This window comes from Mustelus asterias, chromosome 14 (genome assembly GCF_964213995.1).
Source record: "Mustelus asterias chromosome 14, sMusAst1.hap1.1, whole genome shotgun sequence".
NCBI lineage: Eukaryota > Metazoa > Chordata > Chondrichthyes > Carcharhiniformes > Triakidae > Mustelus > Mustelus asterias.
In genome coordinates this window covers 51,036,267-51,054,619 of record NC_135814.1, presented here as the reverse complement: position 1 = coordinate 51,054,619, position 18,353 = coordinate 51,036,267, and the positions used below count along the sequence as shown (strand labels likewise).

General features: G+C 42.5%; 1 protein-coding gene across 2 annotated transcripts in view; it reads right to left on the bottom strand.

The window, feature by feature from the left end:
* kalrna (kalirin RhoGEF kinase a) overlaps positions 1-18,353 on the bottom strand; it is a 790,772-nt gene that overhangs the window by 66,059 nt on the left and 706,360 nt on the right. For both annotated transcript variants that reach the window (XM_078228353.1, XM_078228352.1), the window contains 5 exons: positions 14,967-15,033; positions 14,073-14,176; positions 9,489-9,558; positions 3,577-3,663; positions 2,472-2,564 (listed from right to left, as the gene is read on the bottom strand). In XM_078228353.1, the coding sequence (XP_078084479.1) occupies positions 2,472-2,564; positions 3,577-3,663; positions 9,489-9,558; positions 14,073-14,176; positions 14,967-15,033 (421 nt within the window). The remainder of the gene's footprint in view (positions 1-2,471; positions 2,565-3,576; positions 3,664-9,488; positions 9,559-14,072; positions 14,177-14,966; positions 15,034-18,353) is intronic.

Below are 18,353 nucleotides of genomic sequence, written 5' to 3'. Positions count from 1 at the left end.
GTGGGCAGTGGGCCAGGAGATTCTTGTGTCGGCTGATTTGTGAGGTTCGCGCATGCGTTCGTGCCCCACCAGCCGAGTCAGCCTCTGCCTAAGAGGCAAAGAATCTCACCCAATATTCTGGGGGCACGTTGGCACTGCACATTGGGCATGGGGCAGTGCCAAGAGGGTGAGGCCTATGGGGTGGGGCCTATGGGGGGGTGGGGCAATCGGTGGGGGTGAGGAGGTCCACTGTCACTCTGCAGTTAGGACCGATGAGGGAAGGAGGGAGGCCAGAGATCGGGACTGGCCAGCAATCAGGAGGCTGGCAGTGCGGGGTCACTGCGCATGCTCCGATCTCGGCGCTGACAGATCAGTGCATGTGCAGTGGCCTCGCCACTGGTTTTTAATGATGTTCATGCTGGTGGCCTCTGCAGTGCACAGAGTGTGGGAGATTCGTCTCTGAACTGAAAACAAAGTGTGAATTACTCCACAGTTTTCATGCAAATTCGACACTTAGAATTTTTGGGGCAAATCCTGCCCATCGGGTGGTATTTTCTGGCCACGCTCGCCCCAAACCAGGAAACCCCACCCGAGGTCAACGCCTCTCACCCGCTATGATTCCCATGGTGGGAGGAACAGGAGGATTCGCCCCATCAACACCAAGAGTTCGGGTGATAACAGTTAATGTGTATAGTTAGTCTGCATTATTGTCTTGCTCATGGTGGGGCCATTGCCAGCATTTGTCACCAGTGACCAATTTGTCTGCCTTTTCTCTAATTTAATAAGATTGAAATGAGCCACACTATGGAGATCCATGATGTAACATAGTTCCTTCGGGTGCAGGAGTTTTGAACTGGCATTTTTAACAGGGTCATTGTTGAAACTTGCTGGACGGTGAACTATTTGCCCACAGTTGTAACTAATCACATTAACAGATTCAAAATTCCCAGTATTGCTGGAAGCTGCCCCATCAGTCACAAGTTTCCCCAGAGTGTGAGAAATTTTAGTTTGCGCATTTAACTGGCTCCAAACAGTGACAATCAGCCTGCACATTGGAAAGTTCTGGTAATGAGCCTGCAATGACTGCCTTAAAGATGGCTTTAGTCATGGAAAATATATTGTTAGAAGAATGAGTCATTCTTGGATTCAGTGACACAACAGAGTGTTTGCAGGAATAGCTCCGATTGGATCTCATGGAAGTTTACTCATTAAATATATTTCAGAATAAATCGTAATCCCTCATGAGTTATGACTGATGATTCTTTGGTCTGCATCAGTCTTACCTCCCACATTACTTTATATGTAACAGCATCTATTCTGTGTACTGCAGTCTCCCAACAGAATGTTTTGCCCACCTGACCCGTAGGAGGCAGGTTGGTCAGAAAGTCGTGGGGGAACCTACAATTCAGGAATAAAAACTCCTGAGCCTGACTGATTGGGTCCCCAAACAGCGGTCAGGCTGATTGAACCAGATACGTTTTTAACAACAGTTCAGTCACCATTACTGATCCTGGTTCTTTATTTCAAATGTATTTAATTAGCTGAATCTAAATTCCTCTGTTGTCATACTGGGATTTGAAGTTATGTTGCTGAATTATTAATCCCGACCTCTGGATTACTAGTCCAGTGCTGTAACCATGATGCTATCATACTCATTTTCATGCATTTTAACCCATTTAAACTTTAAAAGAAGGCAAGTTGTTTGTTTAGACTTTTGTTCAGCATCAATAAGTAAATAAAAGGAAACATTTCAGCAGGATACCCAGGGGCAGCACATTGGCACAGTGGTTAGCATTGCTGCCTCACAGTGCCAGGGACCCAGGTTCGATTCCTGGCTTGGTCACTGCCCATGTGGAGTCTGTATGTTTTCCCCATGTCTGCGTGGGTTTCCTCCGGGTGCTCCTGTTTCCTCCCACAGTCTGAAAGATGTGCTGGTTAGGTGCATCGGCCATGCTAAATTCTCCCTCCATGTGCCCGAACAGGTGCCGGAGTGTGGCGATAAGGGGATTTTTATGGTAACTTGATTACAGTGTTAATGTAAGCCTACTTGTGACACTAATAAATCAACTTAATATTCAGAATCAGTTAGAGCCTTTTGAATTTTCCCTGACTCTGCACTCAAAACATTTTTAAATTCTTCTCTGTTAATAGATTTAGTTCCTCACACACATCTGTAACCAGATCCACAACTTCATTGATCATCCAGACACTATCAGAATTTTAGACCAGTTACTGGGCTGATACCCAGGATAGGAGAGGTACAAAATCTGGTTAGATGTTTAGCGAGCTACACTGAACATTTATACTAATCAATCACTATATTATCATATTAAAAACATTAGTATTTTTAAATAGATATTTTTCTTTTAAAAAAAAGACATTTTAAAAGCAAGGGCGTTGGAGCCTCGTGTGGAATGATGAAATTTATTTGTCACTTTATTTGTTCTTGCATGAGAGCTTTTGTGTAGCCTTTTGACTATAGAAGTCCTCACCTTGATAAGTAGCTGATACTTTGTTATCCTCTGTATTGGTTTAATAAGAAAGTCATTCAGGCTAAGCCTCTGAGCCAATTCTTGTTTTATCTCCTGTAAAATAAAGTAAAAATATGATACATATGTTGCTTCTTAACAAAGTTTACAATACATCTAATTAGTAGCTTTGGCACCCTTTACCAATAGATTTTTAATCAATATAAAAATGGTAAGTGGCTAAATATGCTACGTCATATGGTACAGAGCTTTAAGGGATTGGAAATAAAGCTACTTGAATACAGTAAGATGGAAATGTTGCTTTCACGCTTGATCTTGATGTTCTCAGTAAGAAGTCTCACAACTCCCGCTCCGAAAGCTCGTGATTGCAAATAAACCTGTTGGACTTTAACCTGGTGTTGTGAGACTTCTTACCGTGCCCACCCCAATCCAACGCCGGCATCTCCACATCATGGCTACCATTGATGTTCTCAGGCGAGGGATGTGGCCATTAACAATCAACCAAGCTCCTGCTTTTAAAGGAAATCAATGGCAGTTGGTACTCAGCTAATTTAGTTTTTAATAAATGTTTTCAGGTTGTCTTCGGCAGGTTATCCTCTTCTTTCTGTAATTTCATCCCCTTTGTAGTTAACAGTAGCCTAAAGCATATTCAGAGAAAGCTTGCTTTGCCAAAATCCCACCTTAAACTGGCAAAAGGACATAATTTTCTTAAAATAATTAAGATGACAAGGTAGAGCTTACATTTTCTGTAGAACTGTTACTTTTGTCTTGTTTTTGTGGATCAATCATCTTTCTAAAGTAGAGCTGAGCTTTTTTCCTCTTTAACACTTTATTACTTTTACTTCTAAAACCTTACCGGGAGATGAATCATAAACTTAAGTTCAATCTCCAAGGTAAGGCAAAGTAAAAAATGAACTGAAATTTCATTTGCAAACCTCCCTGAGATATATATATATATAAAGGGAAAATGTTTGAAGTGCAAACATCATTACTTGCTGTTGCAAATTGTTGCTCTTGATGCTGCTCTTTATTTGCTGTGAAAATTTGGTTTGTAATGTCTGTCCCTTTATCGAGAATACTGACAATAATAATGCCACCAACAACTCACCTCAAAGAAGGCATCGTACTCTGCCACAATGTACTCAGATTTTGGCTTGTTTTGGCAGTACACCACATACATGCCTAAACGTCTCTCCTGTAAATACAGAATTCACAATGGTATTAACAAAATTCTTACACAGGCAGAATCTTCTCCATCACCTTCTAAAACCTTTGGTCATTGTTTTACTCAGCAAAATCAGCTTTTCTGAGATATTGTGGCACTCACAATTAAGGACTGGGGTTTTGTCAACAGTGCTGTTCTTGACGATGTATCTGGAACTGTGTGCCATTGAGTCCCTATCTCTTTTCCACCTTTCTCATTCATTTACAATTAAAAAAGTGCCATTGGCGTGCATGGAAAGCATGTGCAGTTCAGTGGCACGGGCAGCTTTTCACTGGTGACGCCCACTGTCAGCTGACAATGCGACAGGCATGGGTAGCCTCTATAAGAGCATCCTGGTCAGATAGGGAGTCTCTGCGTTATGGCCAGAACTTTCCTGTCCAACTACATTGCCATAAATATAAGACTTGAGTGCACAAACATGGAATGAGTGTTTTTCAAAATTAAATTTCACTTGTAAATATTTCACGTTACATTATTTTCACATTATTCGTATGTGGCTCACTGTCATTTGTTCGAGGCTAGCTTAGTCAGAGTGCTAAATGGACTGACATGACTCATAGTTGACACACATTAATGATTTCCGAGTTTGTTACAAAAGTTATTTTTATGGACAGGTAATCTGATCTAATCTCCTTCAATTTGCTCAACATTAGAAAAAGCCTGGAATTAATTTAAGGCCAATCTGCTGCAATCCAACATTTGTTTTACCCTCAATCATTAATTTTGAACATGAAAATGCTATGTATATGTTTCTGGAATCAACCATTTCAATGTGTATATATATATTATGAATTATATTAACACACTAACGCAAAAAGACTAACCAAGAGGTTGCAGATTTTAGCATTATGATATGACAGTTCACTGTGATTATATCTTAATATTAATGATATTAAGTATCTCTAGAATTAAGATACTAAAGATCTTAATCTTTAGATCTTGGAAACAGTTAAGTGTTAGCCAAACAAAAAAGGATTCTTCCACCTTGCATCAAAAATGTCTTGCATTTTGGATAAAACAATTAATTAGTCTTGTGACTGAGGCAGCATTTGGAAGTCTTCATGAATCTATTATCTAATCTAAATCTAAATCTATTATCTAATCTAATCTATTATTTTATTTAATCTAAAAGGCAGATAGCTAATACATTCAAAGACAAATCCATGTATTGTTGGGGCATACTTAGAGAGGAGTTTGTGTATGCAAATTGGCCTTTGATTGATCAGTTGAACTGGGATTTTCTTTATTGTATTTTACAGTATTAAAGCAAAGCTTTTGTATTCAGACAGACCTCTGAACAATAAGGAGAGCAAACTTTGAGTATGCAAATGCCCCACTTGCCCTTTCAGGCAGTATAAAAGATCCTAACCAATGAAGAGTACTGGATTCTCCCAGTGTCTGAATCATTATTTATGGTCACTAATTTCATTGTTGTTTGGGGAACGTTGCTGTGCACAAATTAGTCACTTCATTTGTGTACGAAATAACACTTCAAAAGTAACTCATGAGCTGTGAAATGCTTCAGGAACCCTGAGAGCTAGAAAAACGCTATATAAATACATGTTCTTCCTTTCTAACAGCATAATTCTCGAAGCATCAAACAAAGTTTAACAGTCTATCTCTGGAGTTCAGAAGAATGAAAGGTAATTTCATTAAAACTTATAAGATTTATGAAGTGGCTCGATTGGGAGACACTCAGAGGCCGAGGAATCTAGAACATGTGGACATAGCTTCAGGATAAAGGGTCAATCATTTACAACTGAAGTGAGAAGAAATTCCTTCATGCAGAGAGTTGTGAATTTTTGGAATTCTCCACACCAGAGTTGTGGATACTCCAACATTGAGTAGACTGAGATTGATAGCCTTTGATCTCTCAGAGAATTAAGGAATATGATGTCAGGGAATAGGAACGTATCTGATTTCCGAGCGCCAGTTGGGAACTACAAGTCCTGACATGCCCTGGGTGTTTCTACATGTGCGTGGATTAGAAATGGACTGTACATGCGCAATTCAGCATTGTGCGATTTTCAGGATGTGTCAAGTGTTTCTCTGTGGGAAAGTAATGGTGCAAAAACCTGATCATGGAACCCAGTAGTGGGAGCCATACCGAGATGAGTCCTGGGACAGGGAGAGACCCCAGAGAATGAGAGAGAGAGATAGAGAGAGAGAGGACCAGGGAAGGAGCCACCGGGAGGAGATCACCAGAAGGAGACCATCACCAGTAAGAACCTCTGGAGGGAGAAACCACTGGGGAAAGGAGCATAGAAAGAGGTTCTAAGCAGTAAAAGTGCTACGGTTGACCGGTTCCAAGTGGTGAGGGCTCAGGATGAGCCCTGGAGAGCTGGAAAGGCAGCAGAAGGTTGGAGTCTGTGCTTTTGGGGTAAAGGTAAATCTTGCAAACGATGGTGTTCTGCTCAGATTGACTGAAGAGCTGAAGTTGTGCCAATGAATTTTTCCTGGAGCGCAGACTCAGGAATCATGGGGAAAATAGTCTTGGGAGATGAGATTGAAATCCTGGCAGATGAGCTGTTGTTGAGGTAATCCAAGTCAGAGAATTGTTACACAGCAGAAGGAGGCCATTTGGCCAATCGTGTCTGCACCAGCTCACCAAATGAGCTTTATGACTCAGTGTCATTTCCCTGCCATTTCTTTATACCCTTGCAGATTTTTTCTATTCTAATGCTCTGTTGAATGCTTCCATTGAACCTGCCTCCATCACACTTCTAGTTGGTGCATTTCAGACCCCAACCACTCGTCGTGTGAAAAATGTTTTACTCACATCACATTTGCTTCTTTTGAAAATCACTTTAAATCTGTGCCCTCTCATTCTCAATCTTTTAATGATTGGAAACAATTTCTCCCTATCTACTCTGTCTAGCCCCCTCATGATTTTGAACATCTCCTCTTAATCCTCTTCTCAACATGGAGAACATCCCAAACTCTCCAATCTATCCTCATAACTGAAGTTTCTCATTCCTGGAACCATTCTTGTAAACTTCTTCTGCGCTTGTGACAATGCGTTCACATCCGTCCTATAGTGTGTCAATCAGAACTGTGCACAATACTCCAGCTGAGGTCTACCTACTTTCTTTTTTAAGTTCAGCATTGTTTCATTTCTTTTGTATTCTATGCCACTCTTAATAAAGTAAGAGTTTTAACAACACCAGGTTAAAGTCCAACTAAGGCCCAGGATACTGTATGCTTTATTAACTCCTCCCTCAACCTGTCCTGCAATCTCCAATGATCTATGTACTTATACGCCCAGGTCCCTCTGCTCCTGCACACTTTTATATTGTCTGTCCATGTTCTTCCTCCCAAAATGCACCACCTCACAATTCTCTATTGAACTTCATTTGCCACCTATCTGCCCATTTCACTAACTTGTCAATGTCCTTTTGAAGTCCTACACTGTCTTCCTCATTGTATACAATGCTTCCAAGTTTCACCTCATCTTTTGTAAACTCCATGTAAACTTTGAAATTGCCCCCTCTACCCAAGATCAAGATCGTTAATATACATTAGGAAAAGCAACGGTCCCAATATCGACACCTGGGGAGCTCCACTACAAACCTTCCTCCAGCCCAAAAAATATCTATTGACCATTACTCTGTTTCCTATTACTCAGCCAATTTCGTACCCACCTTGCTATTGTCCCTTTTACTCGATGAGCTATAAAATTGCTCACATGCTCGTTGTGCATCACTGTATTGAACGCATTTTGAAAGCCCATGTACACCACATCAACAGCATCACCCTCATCAACCCTTCCTGTTACCTCTTCAAAAAGCTCCAGCAAGTTAGTTAAACATGATTTCCCCTGTGTAGCATCTACCTCCTTGGTAAAGACAGATGCAAAGTATTCATTTAATACCTCAGCAATGCTCCCTGCCTCCATACATAAATTCCCTTTTAGGTCCGTAATTGGCCCCACTCCTCCTCTTACTACCTTTTTACTATTCATATGCCTAGAGAAATCTTTGGAATTCACCTTTATGCTGGCTGCTAGTCTTTTCTCGTAATCCCTCTTCTATTCTCAAATATTCTTTTTTTTACCTCCTCTCTGAACCTTCTGTATTCCTCTTGGCTCTCAACTGTATTTTCTACCTGACGCTTGTCATAAACACACTTTTTCTTAAGTGTTGTTATCTACTTTGGTAGGAACAACAGAATGGCAGAGTATTATTTCAATGGTGATAGATTGGGAAATGTTAATGAACAAAGGGACCTGGATATCCTTATACACCATTCACTGAAAGCAAACATGCAGGTGCAGCAAGCAATTAGGAAAGCAAATGGTATGTTGGCCTTCATTGTAAGCGGACTTGAGTACAGGAGCAAGGATGTCTTACTGCAGCTGTACAGGGCCTTGGTAAGACCACAGCTGGCGTGTTCTATGCAGTTGGTCTCCTTCACTAAGAAAGGGTATACTTGCCATAGAGGGTGTGCAATGAGGGCTCACTGGACTGATTCCTGGGATGAGAAGAGATTGGGTCAACTAGGCTTGTGGTCACCCGAGTTTAGAAGAATGAGAGGGGATCTTATTGAAAGGTATAAAATTCTGACAGGGCTAGACAGACTGGATGCATGGATAATATTGCCCCTGGCTGGAGGAGGTGTTGTGGGGAGAGGGGGGGGAGGCAGGGTGGCGGTGGCATCCAGAACAGGGGATCACAATCTCAGACAACGGAATAGGCAATTATGATTGAGATGAGGAAAAATTTCTTCACTCAGAGGGTGGTGAACCTGTGGAGTTCTCCACTACAGAAGGCTATGGATGCCAAGTCACCAAATATATTTAAGAAGGAAATAGATATCTAGACACTGAATGTGTCAAGGGGCATGGGGAGAGAGTGGTAGTAAGGTGTTGAGATAGAGGAACAGTTATGATCATATTGAATGGCGGTGGAACAGGCTTGAGGGGCCAAATGGCCTAGCCCTGCTCCTATTTTCTATGTGTGCGTGGGAGAGGAGAGAAAGTGTGTGTGTGTACTTGGTTCATTCCCAGTCTCAGGGTTCTCATTCACTCTCAGCTCCGCACACCAACACACTCTCATGCACTTTCACATGCAGCGAGGATGAGTGCATGAGCCAGGCACACACACAAATCCTCTCACATTTTAATGGTTGTCTTTATTTATTACTCATTACTATAAATTATCAACTTATTGCTTTGACATTGTGTCTTTTTGCTCGGCAAGTTGTTTCTTTTCATGTGTCAACTTTGTTTTTGAAATTCATGTCTAATATTGTGCCAAATCTTATCTTTCTGAAATTTGCTCATTGGCTGCTTGACTGAGAAAGGAATTGAAATGTGCTCCCCTTGGACAAGCCTGTGCTATGTAATTACAAGTTGTTTTTGATGGAGAAAGGTACTTCACAGAGGCACAATCTAACACAAATGGACTCCAAGCCAATAAAGGAGATATTAGGAGAGGATAATGGAAAGCATAACAATTGTTCATCAGATATGCTCAAGACTCATTAAAACTTTGGACTTGAACTCGTTAGTCATACTTGAATGTAACTATGTTAAACTATTACTGTTTTAACTTAAGTGAAACTCAGCTAATGTTGAGATATTGTCACGTTCCAATTAAGTTACCAGTATGCTCAAATTTCCTGTATTTCGACTCTCCTTAACTATTGGTAGCATTTAAGATGGTTAACCCATTCTTGCAAGTTATTTGGGAGGTGGTGGGAACAGTTGAGTTACAAAATATAATCCAATTTGGAACTGAAATGGGTCAAGTTACTATTTTTATACAAAGCCCTGAAAGGACATTGTAAAAACGTACATGCTTGATGAAGAGCTCTGCCAAGCGCTCTGGTTCCTGAAGGCACTTTTCCAGTTCTCCCTGGAAATAACTGAAAAGAAATGTGAACAGTAATTATTCTGCAACTCAGTCTCAGTGGGTTCATACTTTTCTTTTGAACACTATAAATAGTTTACCATGAAATCACTTAGGTTAACCACTTAGGAAAGTCAATTTAAAATTCCACATGTAGATTACTCACTAGAATGACAGATCATAGAATCCCTACAGTGCAGAAGGAGGCCATTCAGCCCATTGAGTCTGCACTGACAACAATCCCACCCAGGCCCCATCCCCGTAACCCCACGTATTTACCTTGCTAATCTCCAAGACATTATGGGGCAATTTAACATGGCAAGTCTACCTAACCCGCACATCTTTGGATTGTGGGAAGAAACTGGAGCAACCGGAGGAAACCCGCACAGACATGGGGAGAACATACAAACTCCACACAGACAGTCACCCGAGGCTGGAATTGAACTCAGGTCCCTGGTGCTGTGCGGCAGCAGTGCTAACCATTGTGCCACCGTGCCACCACTAAACACAAAAGTAACTGGCTGTAGGATAGAAAACAAGAGGGCCTTGCAACAGGGTGACCAGGGGAGAGATGCAGGTAAGCATGGAGTGAAATGTCCCAGTGCTCAGGTTTGTAACTACTACTACTATGTCTGATTCCGAAACTCAATGTAAATTAGCATTATTAGGATAAAAATATTTACACAAAAAGTTATGATGATTTGGATTGCACTGCCTGGAAGCTGATGGCAGCAGATTCAATATTCCATCTTAGATGGAAATTGGATAAATATTTAAAAGGAAAGAGTTTTCCAAGGCTATGGAAAGAAACCAGGAACGTGGGATTAATTGGGCATGGGCAGTTTGCCCCTTGTGCAGTGCCAGGGGGGACAGGCTGGCACTGCCCGATCCCCTAGGGGGCCCTGATTGCCTTCCCTTCACTTGAGCGGGTCAGTCCGCCAGCTCCCTGAAAGTGGGGAGCTAATCTAAACCCTGCTGGAGGGAAACACTTTAGCAGGGTGGGAGAGGCTAGCGGGCCTGGAGAATTCAGTCCTGGACCCACTAATAGCATTAAATGATATTTAAAGCATCATTGGGGCGGCACGGTAGCACAGTGGTTAGCACTGCTGCTTCACAGCTCCAGGTACTTGGGTTCAATTCTCGGCTTGGGCCACTGTCTGTGTGCTGTTTGCACATTCTCCTCGTGTCTGCGTGGGTTTCCTCCGGGTGCTCCGGTTTCCTCCCACAGTCCAAATATGTGCGGGTTAGGTTGATTGGCCGTGCTAAAATTGCCCCTTAGTGTCCTGAGATGCGTAGGTTAGAGGGATTAGCGGGTAAAATATGTAGGGATATGGGGGTAGGGCCTGGATGGGATTGGGGTCGGTACAGACTCGATGGGCCAAATGGCTTCTTTCTGCACTGTAGGGTTTCTATGACATTCTATGACATTTAAATGCTAGCCCCGCCTCCCTGCTGATTTCTGGTACGGAGCAAACTGCCGGAAATCCAGCGCTGGGAGACGCTCGCAGGGTGCGAATGCTTGCGGGAATCCTGTGCATTGCCCCCTCCATGATTCTCCCGGCCCACTGTGCTAAAAAAATCAGCATAGCGGGATGGGAGAATCGCCCCCCCCCCCTGCTGCCATATATCCTGAGGCCCAGAAAACCCAGCCAGCTATTTAAAACTGCAAAGCAAGTTAATTTCAAGACTTCAAGCCTTATTAGCATATTTACAATAACAATCCACCCTCATTGACTGGGATGGCTGCCCAGTCAAGCCTGCTTGAGTTAAACCTAGATGTCGGTGGGATGGACTCAGCTCCGCCAACCCCCCACCCCTCCCACCCACCACCAGACAGGAAAGACTTTTTAAAGCTCATGACACCCGAGATGCGTTCCTATAAATATATACAAGATAGTCAATTGCATTTTTAAAATGATTTTTATTGGATGTGGACATGGCTGACTAGGTCAGCATCCATTGCTCATCCCTAGTTTCCCTTGAGAAGGCAGTGATCAGCTGTCTTCTTGGAAAGCTGGAGTCTGTGTGTTGCAGGCACACCCATGGTGTTGTTAAAGAGGGAGTTCCAGGATTTTGACCCAGTGACCGTGAAGGGACAGTGAGCATCTCGAATATTACTTTAAATTAAACTGTGAGTAATAGGACAAAGGGGAATAGGTTCAAATTAGGTTCAAATTAATCATAGGCAAATTGTCCATTGATATCAGGAGGTTTCCTTTCAAGCATAATAATCAACAAAGAACAGACGCTTGTGCAAGAATGGGGAGTGTGTTATATTCTGTATACTAATGTATGTGAAAGGGAAAAATATGTGTGAGTGAATTTAAGACAAGGGGGCTTGGGGTCCCTATTGCACGACCCCCTGCTTAGATAGAAAAGTCGGTCTTAAGCCTGCGACTTTAACAAGGGCTGCTGTGCAGCAATGGTATGTCGGGGGCAAACCTTAACAACTGAAAGTGGGACTTCCGCCCTCAGGAAAAGAAAGTTCCACCCTCCAGAGCCATTGGCCAATCTAACTGACTGGCAGCTCAGCAGCCACAGCAGCGCCAGAATACAGTAGTGGCCACTGCTGGGATTACAAGCAGTCTTGAGAAGAAGATCCATGGATTCTCAATTTACAGATCAGGGAGGAATTGGCAGTCCCCGGAGATGGTTGGCATGGTCTTTGGGGAGGAGGAGTGCCCCCGATGGGCACAGGGTACCCTGAAAGCCAGTAACCTCCCTTCTGCCTAGCCTTTTAACCTAAGTTGTAAAAGTAATAGGCTGGCATCATTTGTTCCCTCCCCCCTCAGCTGAACGCATCATTGCAGCAGAGGCAGAATGAGGTGCTTAACTGGCCACTAATTGGTTGGTTAAAGGCACCAATAGGCATCAGGACAGGTGGGCTGGCTGCCTGTTCCACCCAATGAAGTTTGGGGACAGCTTGGGGGTGGGCAGGAATGAGGTGGACAAGCCACCCTTTTAATTTAGGTGCCTACACCTGCAAATACACCAATGGGGCGGGGGGGAGTGGAGGCAAAAGATTACCTCCATGATAAACAGCTTTGTCACAGCGCTGATGTTCCAGCGAGAATGTGTTAAGAACGAATCCATGTAGATAGAATAAACTAGTGAGAAGCCTTTTTCCTCGGATGGTGTTGGCTAGCACGAGGGGACATAGCTTTAAATTGAGGGGTGAGAGATATAGGACAGATGTTAGAGGTAGGTTCTTTACTCAGAGAGTAGTAAGGGCATGGAATGCCCTGCCTGCAGCAGTGGTGGACTCGTCAACGTTGAGAGCGTTCAAGTGGTTATTGGATAAACATATGGATGATATTGGAATAGTGTAGATTAGAGGGGCTTTAGATTGGTACCACTGGTCGGCGCAACATCGAGGGCCGAAGGGCCTGTACTGCGCTGTAATGTTCTATGTTCTATGTTCTAAACAAATAGAAAAGGAAATGGTGCAATGCTCACAACACATTCCATGCCATTAAACGCTGGAGATGAGATAAAGGAAAAGATATCTACACAGTTAAAAGACATAATTAAGAAAATTAAAATCAAAATAATTAATGAAGTCAATATGATGAATGCATATCAAAATGCAACCGAGACTTCTTCCTAAATCAGTGGAAGCAATTGTTAACGACTAGCTGTCTTTCTTGTCTTTCTTGTCTGGAATCTGATGGCCAGGAGTTGAAAATAGTGGCAGAGCAAGGCAGGGTTTGCTGATTGTGGTGAAGACATGCCGGCTGCTACAATGATGTCTCAAGTTGTTGGTCACTAATTTTAGTTGGGCTTGTAAGCAGGAGGTCAGCATGCTCGGTTGCCATATATGCTAATTATAGGAATTTCCAGGTACAAATGGGTGGAGAATGCACCAGACACATTGAAGCTTGGTTGGCGACGAGCTGGTTTACACACATTCAGCCAAATTTGGTAATCAAGTGAGCATGGGAATCACTTGATTACCCACTCTCCTCCAACCACCAAGTTGTTTTGGGATATCTGCAGTCTGCCAGTACCATTCAATGGAGATTTGAACCTGAAAACAGTTTGAGCCTCTCAATGTTGGCTTTGTACTCATTTCCATTGAAAGTTGAAAATCAGGGCAAGGGAGTTGTTAGTCAAACGAGGAAAAGAAGCAATGGTTGATTGAATTTCGGTAACTTTCCTCGATTGTTTGAGGGTCACCGAACCACGGCTTATGCTGTGATTTTATTAGGGGCAGGGTGAGGAGGGTGGCCCCAAGATTACCTCACTTGGAACAGGGATCACACCCATGCTGTTGGCATTATTCCGAAACACACACCAGCCATCTCGCCAACTCAGCTAACCAGACCCCTCTGGGAAATTCAGTGGGTAAAACAACTGGTGTGAAAATAGAAAAACAACTGAGAGATAGCCAAGTAGTTAAAGAGTTCAAGATGGCACAAATGGATAGAAATAAATATTTGTTACAGTTAACATAAACCAATTTATTTCATAAAATGCCAACCCTTGGCTTGTTCTTTCCACACTAATCAGTGAAGATGGCTGTCTACTCACCTACTGTGCCAGTCATAAATCTGGTGAATGTTTCCAAAAACTATCTTCTCTTTTCCTTTCATGTCCTCAGGAACTCCTTTCTCTTCTATTTTTTTCATGAAACCCTAAAATATCAAAAATGTGCAGAATCTGTCACCATCAAAACATAAAGGGTGGAATTTACAAAGAAAAAAGGCAAACTGTCAGGCTCTGGGTGAAAACACAGCCAGGTTTTCACTCCAGATCTTCTGACACTTTGTCAAAAAAATGTGGGGGCAGGGGGAGGGGAGTGGTTTGCTCTGGCAGGGCGAGACCTGATAGAACTGGCAAAGGTCAGGACACTCTTTTTAAAGGGTGCCCTGATGTCAAAGTAAAGTTTAAGGCCCTCCTTCCCACAGACATGAGGAATCCCGGAAGAAAAGGGACAAGGGGAACACCCCAACCCTTAAACAGAGAGTCACAACCACATCCCCCTACATTAATCGATGGTTGGGTCACCCCCTGCCCCCCACACCATGCAAGCAACAGAGTGAACTGACCGCCACCCCCATTTTTGCTGATATCAGGGCACCCCCCCATTCTCAGTGTCCGCTCCCATAATGGGAACATCCCAATGGGGTCTATATTTATAAATATAATTGGAGGGGAGTACAGAATACAATAATTGTAACCTTAAATTCAGGGAACCCTATGACTGAGTGATGGTTTCCCACTCAGTGTAAGGTTGTGAGTCCATTTGATCCCAATGTTTGGGTCCCAACACAAAGGATGATATGCTGCCCGATACATCTACCACCATGATACCAAATTAGCTCAGTGCAGTTGGCTTTCTTTTAAACAAGCCTGAGTGTTCTTTATTGTGAATATTACCCAGATCATTTCACTGATATACTGGTTAGATTGAATTCATCTTACCTCAACCACAACTCCCAAGTCTTTCACGTAATCCTTCTCTGTTTGAACGAGCTCATTTAGGACATACCTGTAACAAGATGGAAGGATTATTTATGGATGTATTAATAATTCTGTTTGCATAGTGCCCTTCTGTTAAATTGGTTTTGTTCAGCTGCACCTATCTACAATAGCGAAGACTGACCACTGGGAATGAAACATATTTTGTTCCATGAAGTACAACAATTTCTGGATCTCTTGAAGATGATTTGTAACAAATCACTACCTGGCTTTCATAATAAAAAAAATTAGAGAAAGTAAATACAGTTCGGAAAGCTGAGCATTTGTAGGAGATCGGAATCATAGAATCATACAGCGTAGAAGGGGCCTTTCGGCCCATCGAGTCCACACCGACACATTAGAAACACCTGAACTCCCACCTAATCCCATCTGCTAGCACTTGGCCCATAGCCCTGAATGTTATGATGTGCCAAGTACTCATCCAGATACTTTTTAAAGGATGTGAGGCAACCTGCCTCTACTACCCTCCCAGTCAGTGCGTTCCAGACCATCACCATCCTCTGGGTAAGAAGGTTTTTCCTCACATCCCCCCTAGCAAAAACAAAGCAACAAACACTGGAAAGTTACAGCAGGTCCCTGAGTCTGAAAAGAGAAAAGGCAGGTCAGTGTTTTGGGTTGAGGTCCTTTGCTTTGTTTCCAGATTTCTAACATTTACAGTATTGTTTTTAATCTCCAGAGGATTTTGGAAGCCTCTGTGAATTACAGCATGCTGCCTAAGTGAAGGATTTAGAGAACATCAAAACATCATTAACTATGAGACTGAGGCTAATGTGATTTCATCAGTCATCTGAACCAGGATTGGTGTTTTATAATTCCATTAGAAGACACATAGGGTGGGATTTTTTGGCCTCGCTTGTCCCAAAACCATAAAATCCCACCCGAGGTCGACAGATCTTCCCATTGTCCACCCCTAGCCTACTCTGATTCCCGTGGTAGGCGGGGAGGTAAAGTTCCAGCTGTTATCTTGCAGTGTTTTCCCACACAAAATAGGCTTTCCCTTTGATGGCGGCTGATTCTTTTGATGATCAATTTGTCTGTAATTTTGAAATTAAACTCAGCATTACCTCAAACTGCACATTCTAAATTGTCATGGTATTATCTGGCAGGGTTGGAAAACAAGTAGTAAAAAATTCACTGTCCACTGTCGACTATAGTACCAGGTAGTGCAACCAGAAATTGAGAGTTCTCCCTCATGGATTCAATCCCACTTGCTTAAAAAATAAATTACCAACATCCTTGAGGAATTTGCTCATTTTATCCTAGGTTAGCAATGTTTTCTAACCATTCAACCTCACAGGTAATCTCTTTCAAGTAATATTTGAGCAAACATTGCCAAAAGTAAGAAACCCGATTGTGAGTAGAATATAGGTGTCCAAAAAAAGTCTAAGAACAAATATTAACACAATGCTGCCAAAAGTGTTTCAGAAGAACAGTGGCATAGTTGTAATGTTATAGGATTGACAATCCAGAGGACTGGACTAATGATCCAGAGACATGAGTCCAAATCCCACCATGGCAGCTGGGGGAATTTAAATTCAATTAATTAATAAATCTGACATTTAAAAAATGATGGATTCAGTGATGTTGATCATGAATCTACTGGAGTGTGGTAAAAATCCATCTGGTTCACAAATGTGCTGCAGGGCTTCTTCCTTACCTGGTCTGGGCTACTCCAGATGCATAACAATTGACTCTTAGCTGCCCTCTGAAATGGCCGAGCAAGTCACCCAGTTGGATCAAACCACTACAGATGCCCATTAAGAATAGACTGACCACACAGTATCAGCCTAGGAACTGGAAACAATTAAGGCATACACTGCCCAGTCAACTCTGCAAAGTCTGCCTCAGTAACATCTGGGGACATGCCAAAATTGATGGAGACTGGCCAAGCAATAACCTGACATAATCATACTCACTGAATCATACCTGAATCAGACCACATCTCAGACACCAACATCACCATCCCTGGTTTCCCATTGGCAGGACTGATAAGAAATAAGACAAACAAAGAACTAGGAGCAGGAGTACGCAATTCAGCCCCTCAAGCCTGCTCTACCATTTAGTACAATCATGGCTGAACTCATCTTGGCCTCAACTCCACTTTCCTGCCTGTTCACCAATGAAAAATCTGTCCACCTCTTCTTTAAATTTACTTAATGTGTCGGCACGCTCTGGGGTAGTGAATTTCATAGATTCACGACCCTTTGAAAGAAGTAATTCCTCCTCATCTCTATTTTAAATCTGCCACCTCTTATCTTAAAACTATGACTTCTTGCTCAAGATTGCCCTTCAAGAGGAAGCATCCTCTCCATGTCTACTTTGTCAATCCCCCTCTTGATCTTGTACACCTCAATTAGATCGCCTCTCATTCTTCTAAACTCCAGGGAATATCGGCCTAAACTGCCCAATCTCTCCTCATAAGACAAACCCCTCATCTCTGGAATCAATCTAGTGAACCTCCTCTGAACCACCTCCAATGCAACTACATCCTTCCTCAAGTAAGGGGACCAAAACTGTACACAACATTCTAAGTGCGGTCTCACTAATGCTTTGAACGGTAACAGCAACATTTCACTACTTTTATATTCCACTCCTTTAGCAATAAGTGCCACAATTCCATGTGTCTTCCTTATTACCTGCGGTACCCGCATACTAGTTTTCTGCTATTCATGCACGAGGACGCCCTGATCTCTCTGCATTGAAGGATTCTGAAGTTTTTCTCCATTTAGATAATAATTTGCCGTTGTATTTTTCCTACCAAAATGGATAACCTCACGCTAATCCATGCTAAACTTCATCTGCTAAGTTTTGCCTCATTCACTTAACCCATTCATATTTCATATCCATTTGTAAATATCTTATTTCTGTCTCAGATCTCCCAGAAGCACAGTAGCAGACAGAAGGGCAGGAATGTTCCTGTGAAGCCTGAACATTGACTCTACTCTAATCTGGGCCCCTCGAAGTCTCATGAGTTCTCATGATAACATCTGGTGAATTACTGGCAAGGAAGCCACCTGTTGATTATGACCTATTTCCCTCACTCAGCTGACGAACCAGTACTCCTCCATGTCAAACACCATCTGGAAGAGGCATTGAGGGTAGCAAGGCTACAAAATGAATTTTCCAACCGTTCACGCCAGCAGGATTTTCCCATCCTGCTGCAGTGAATGGAGAGTTTGCTTGTCGCCAAATTCTCCATCTTCACTGCAGCGGGAGTGTGGCATGAACAGGCAGTGAGATCGTGCCCCTAGTTATAAGCTAACTTACTCATATTTACTTTGTTTAATTTATTCTATATGTAATAAAATTGATTTTGTTAAAAGAAGTGAA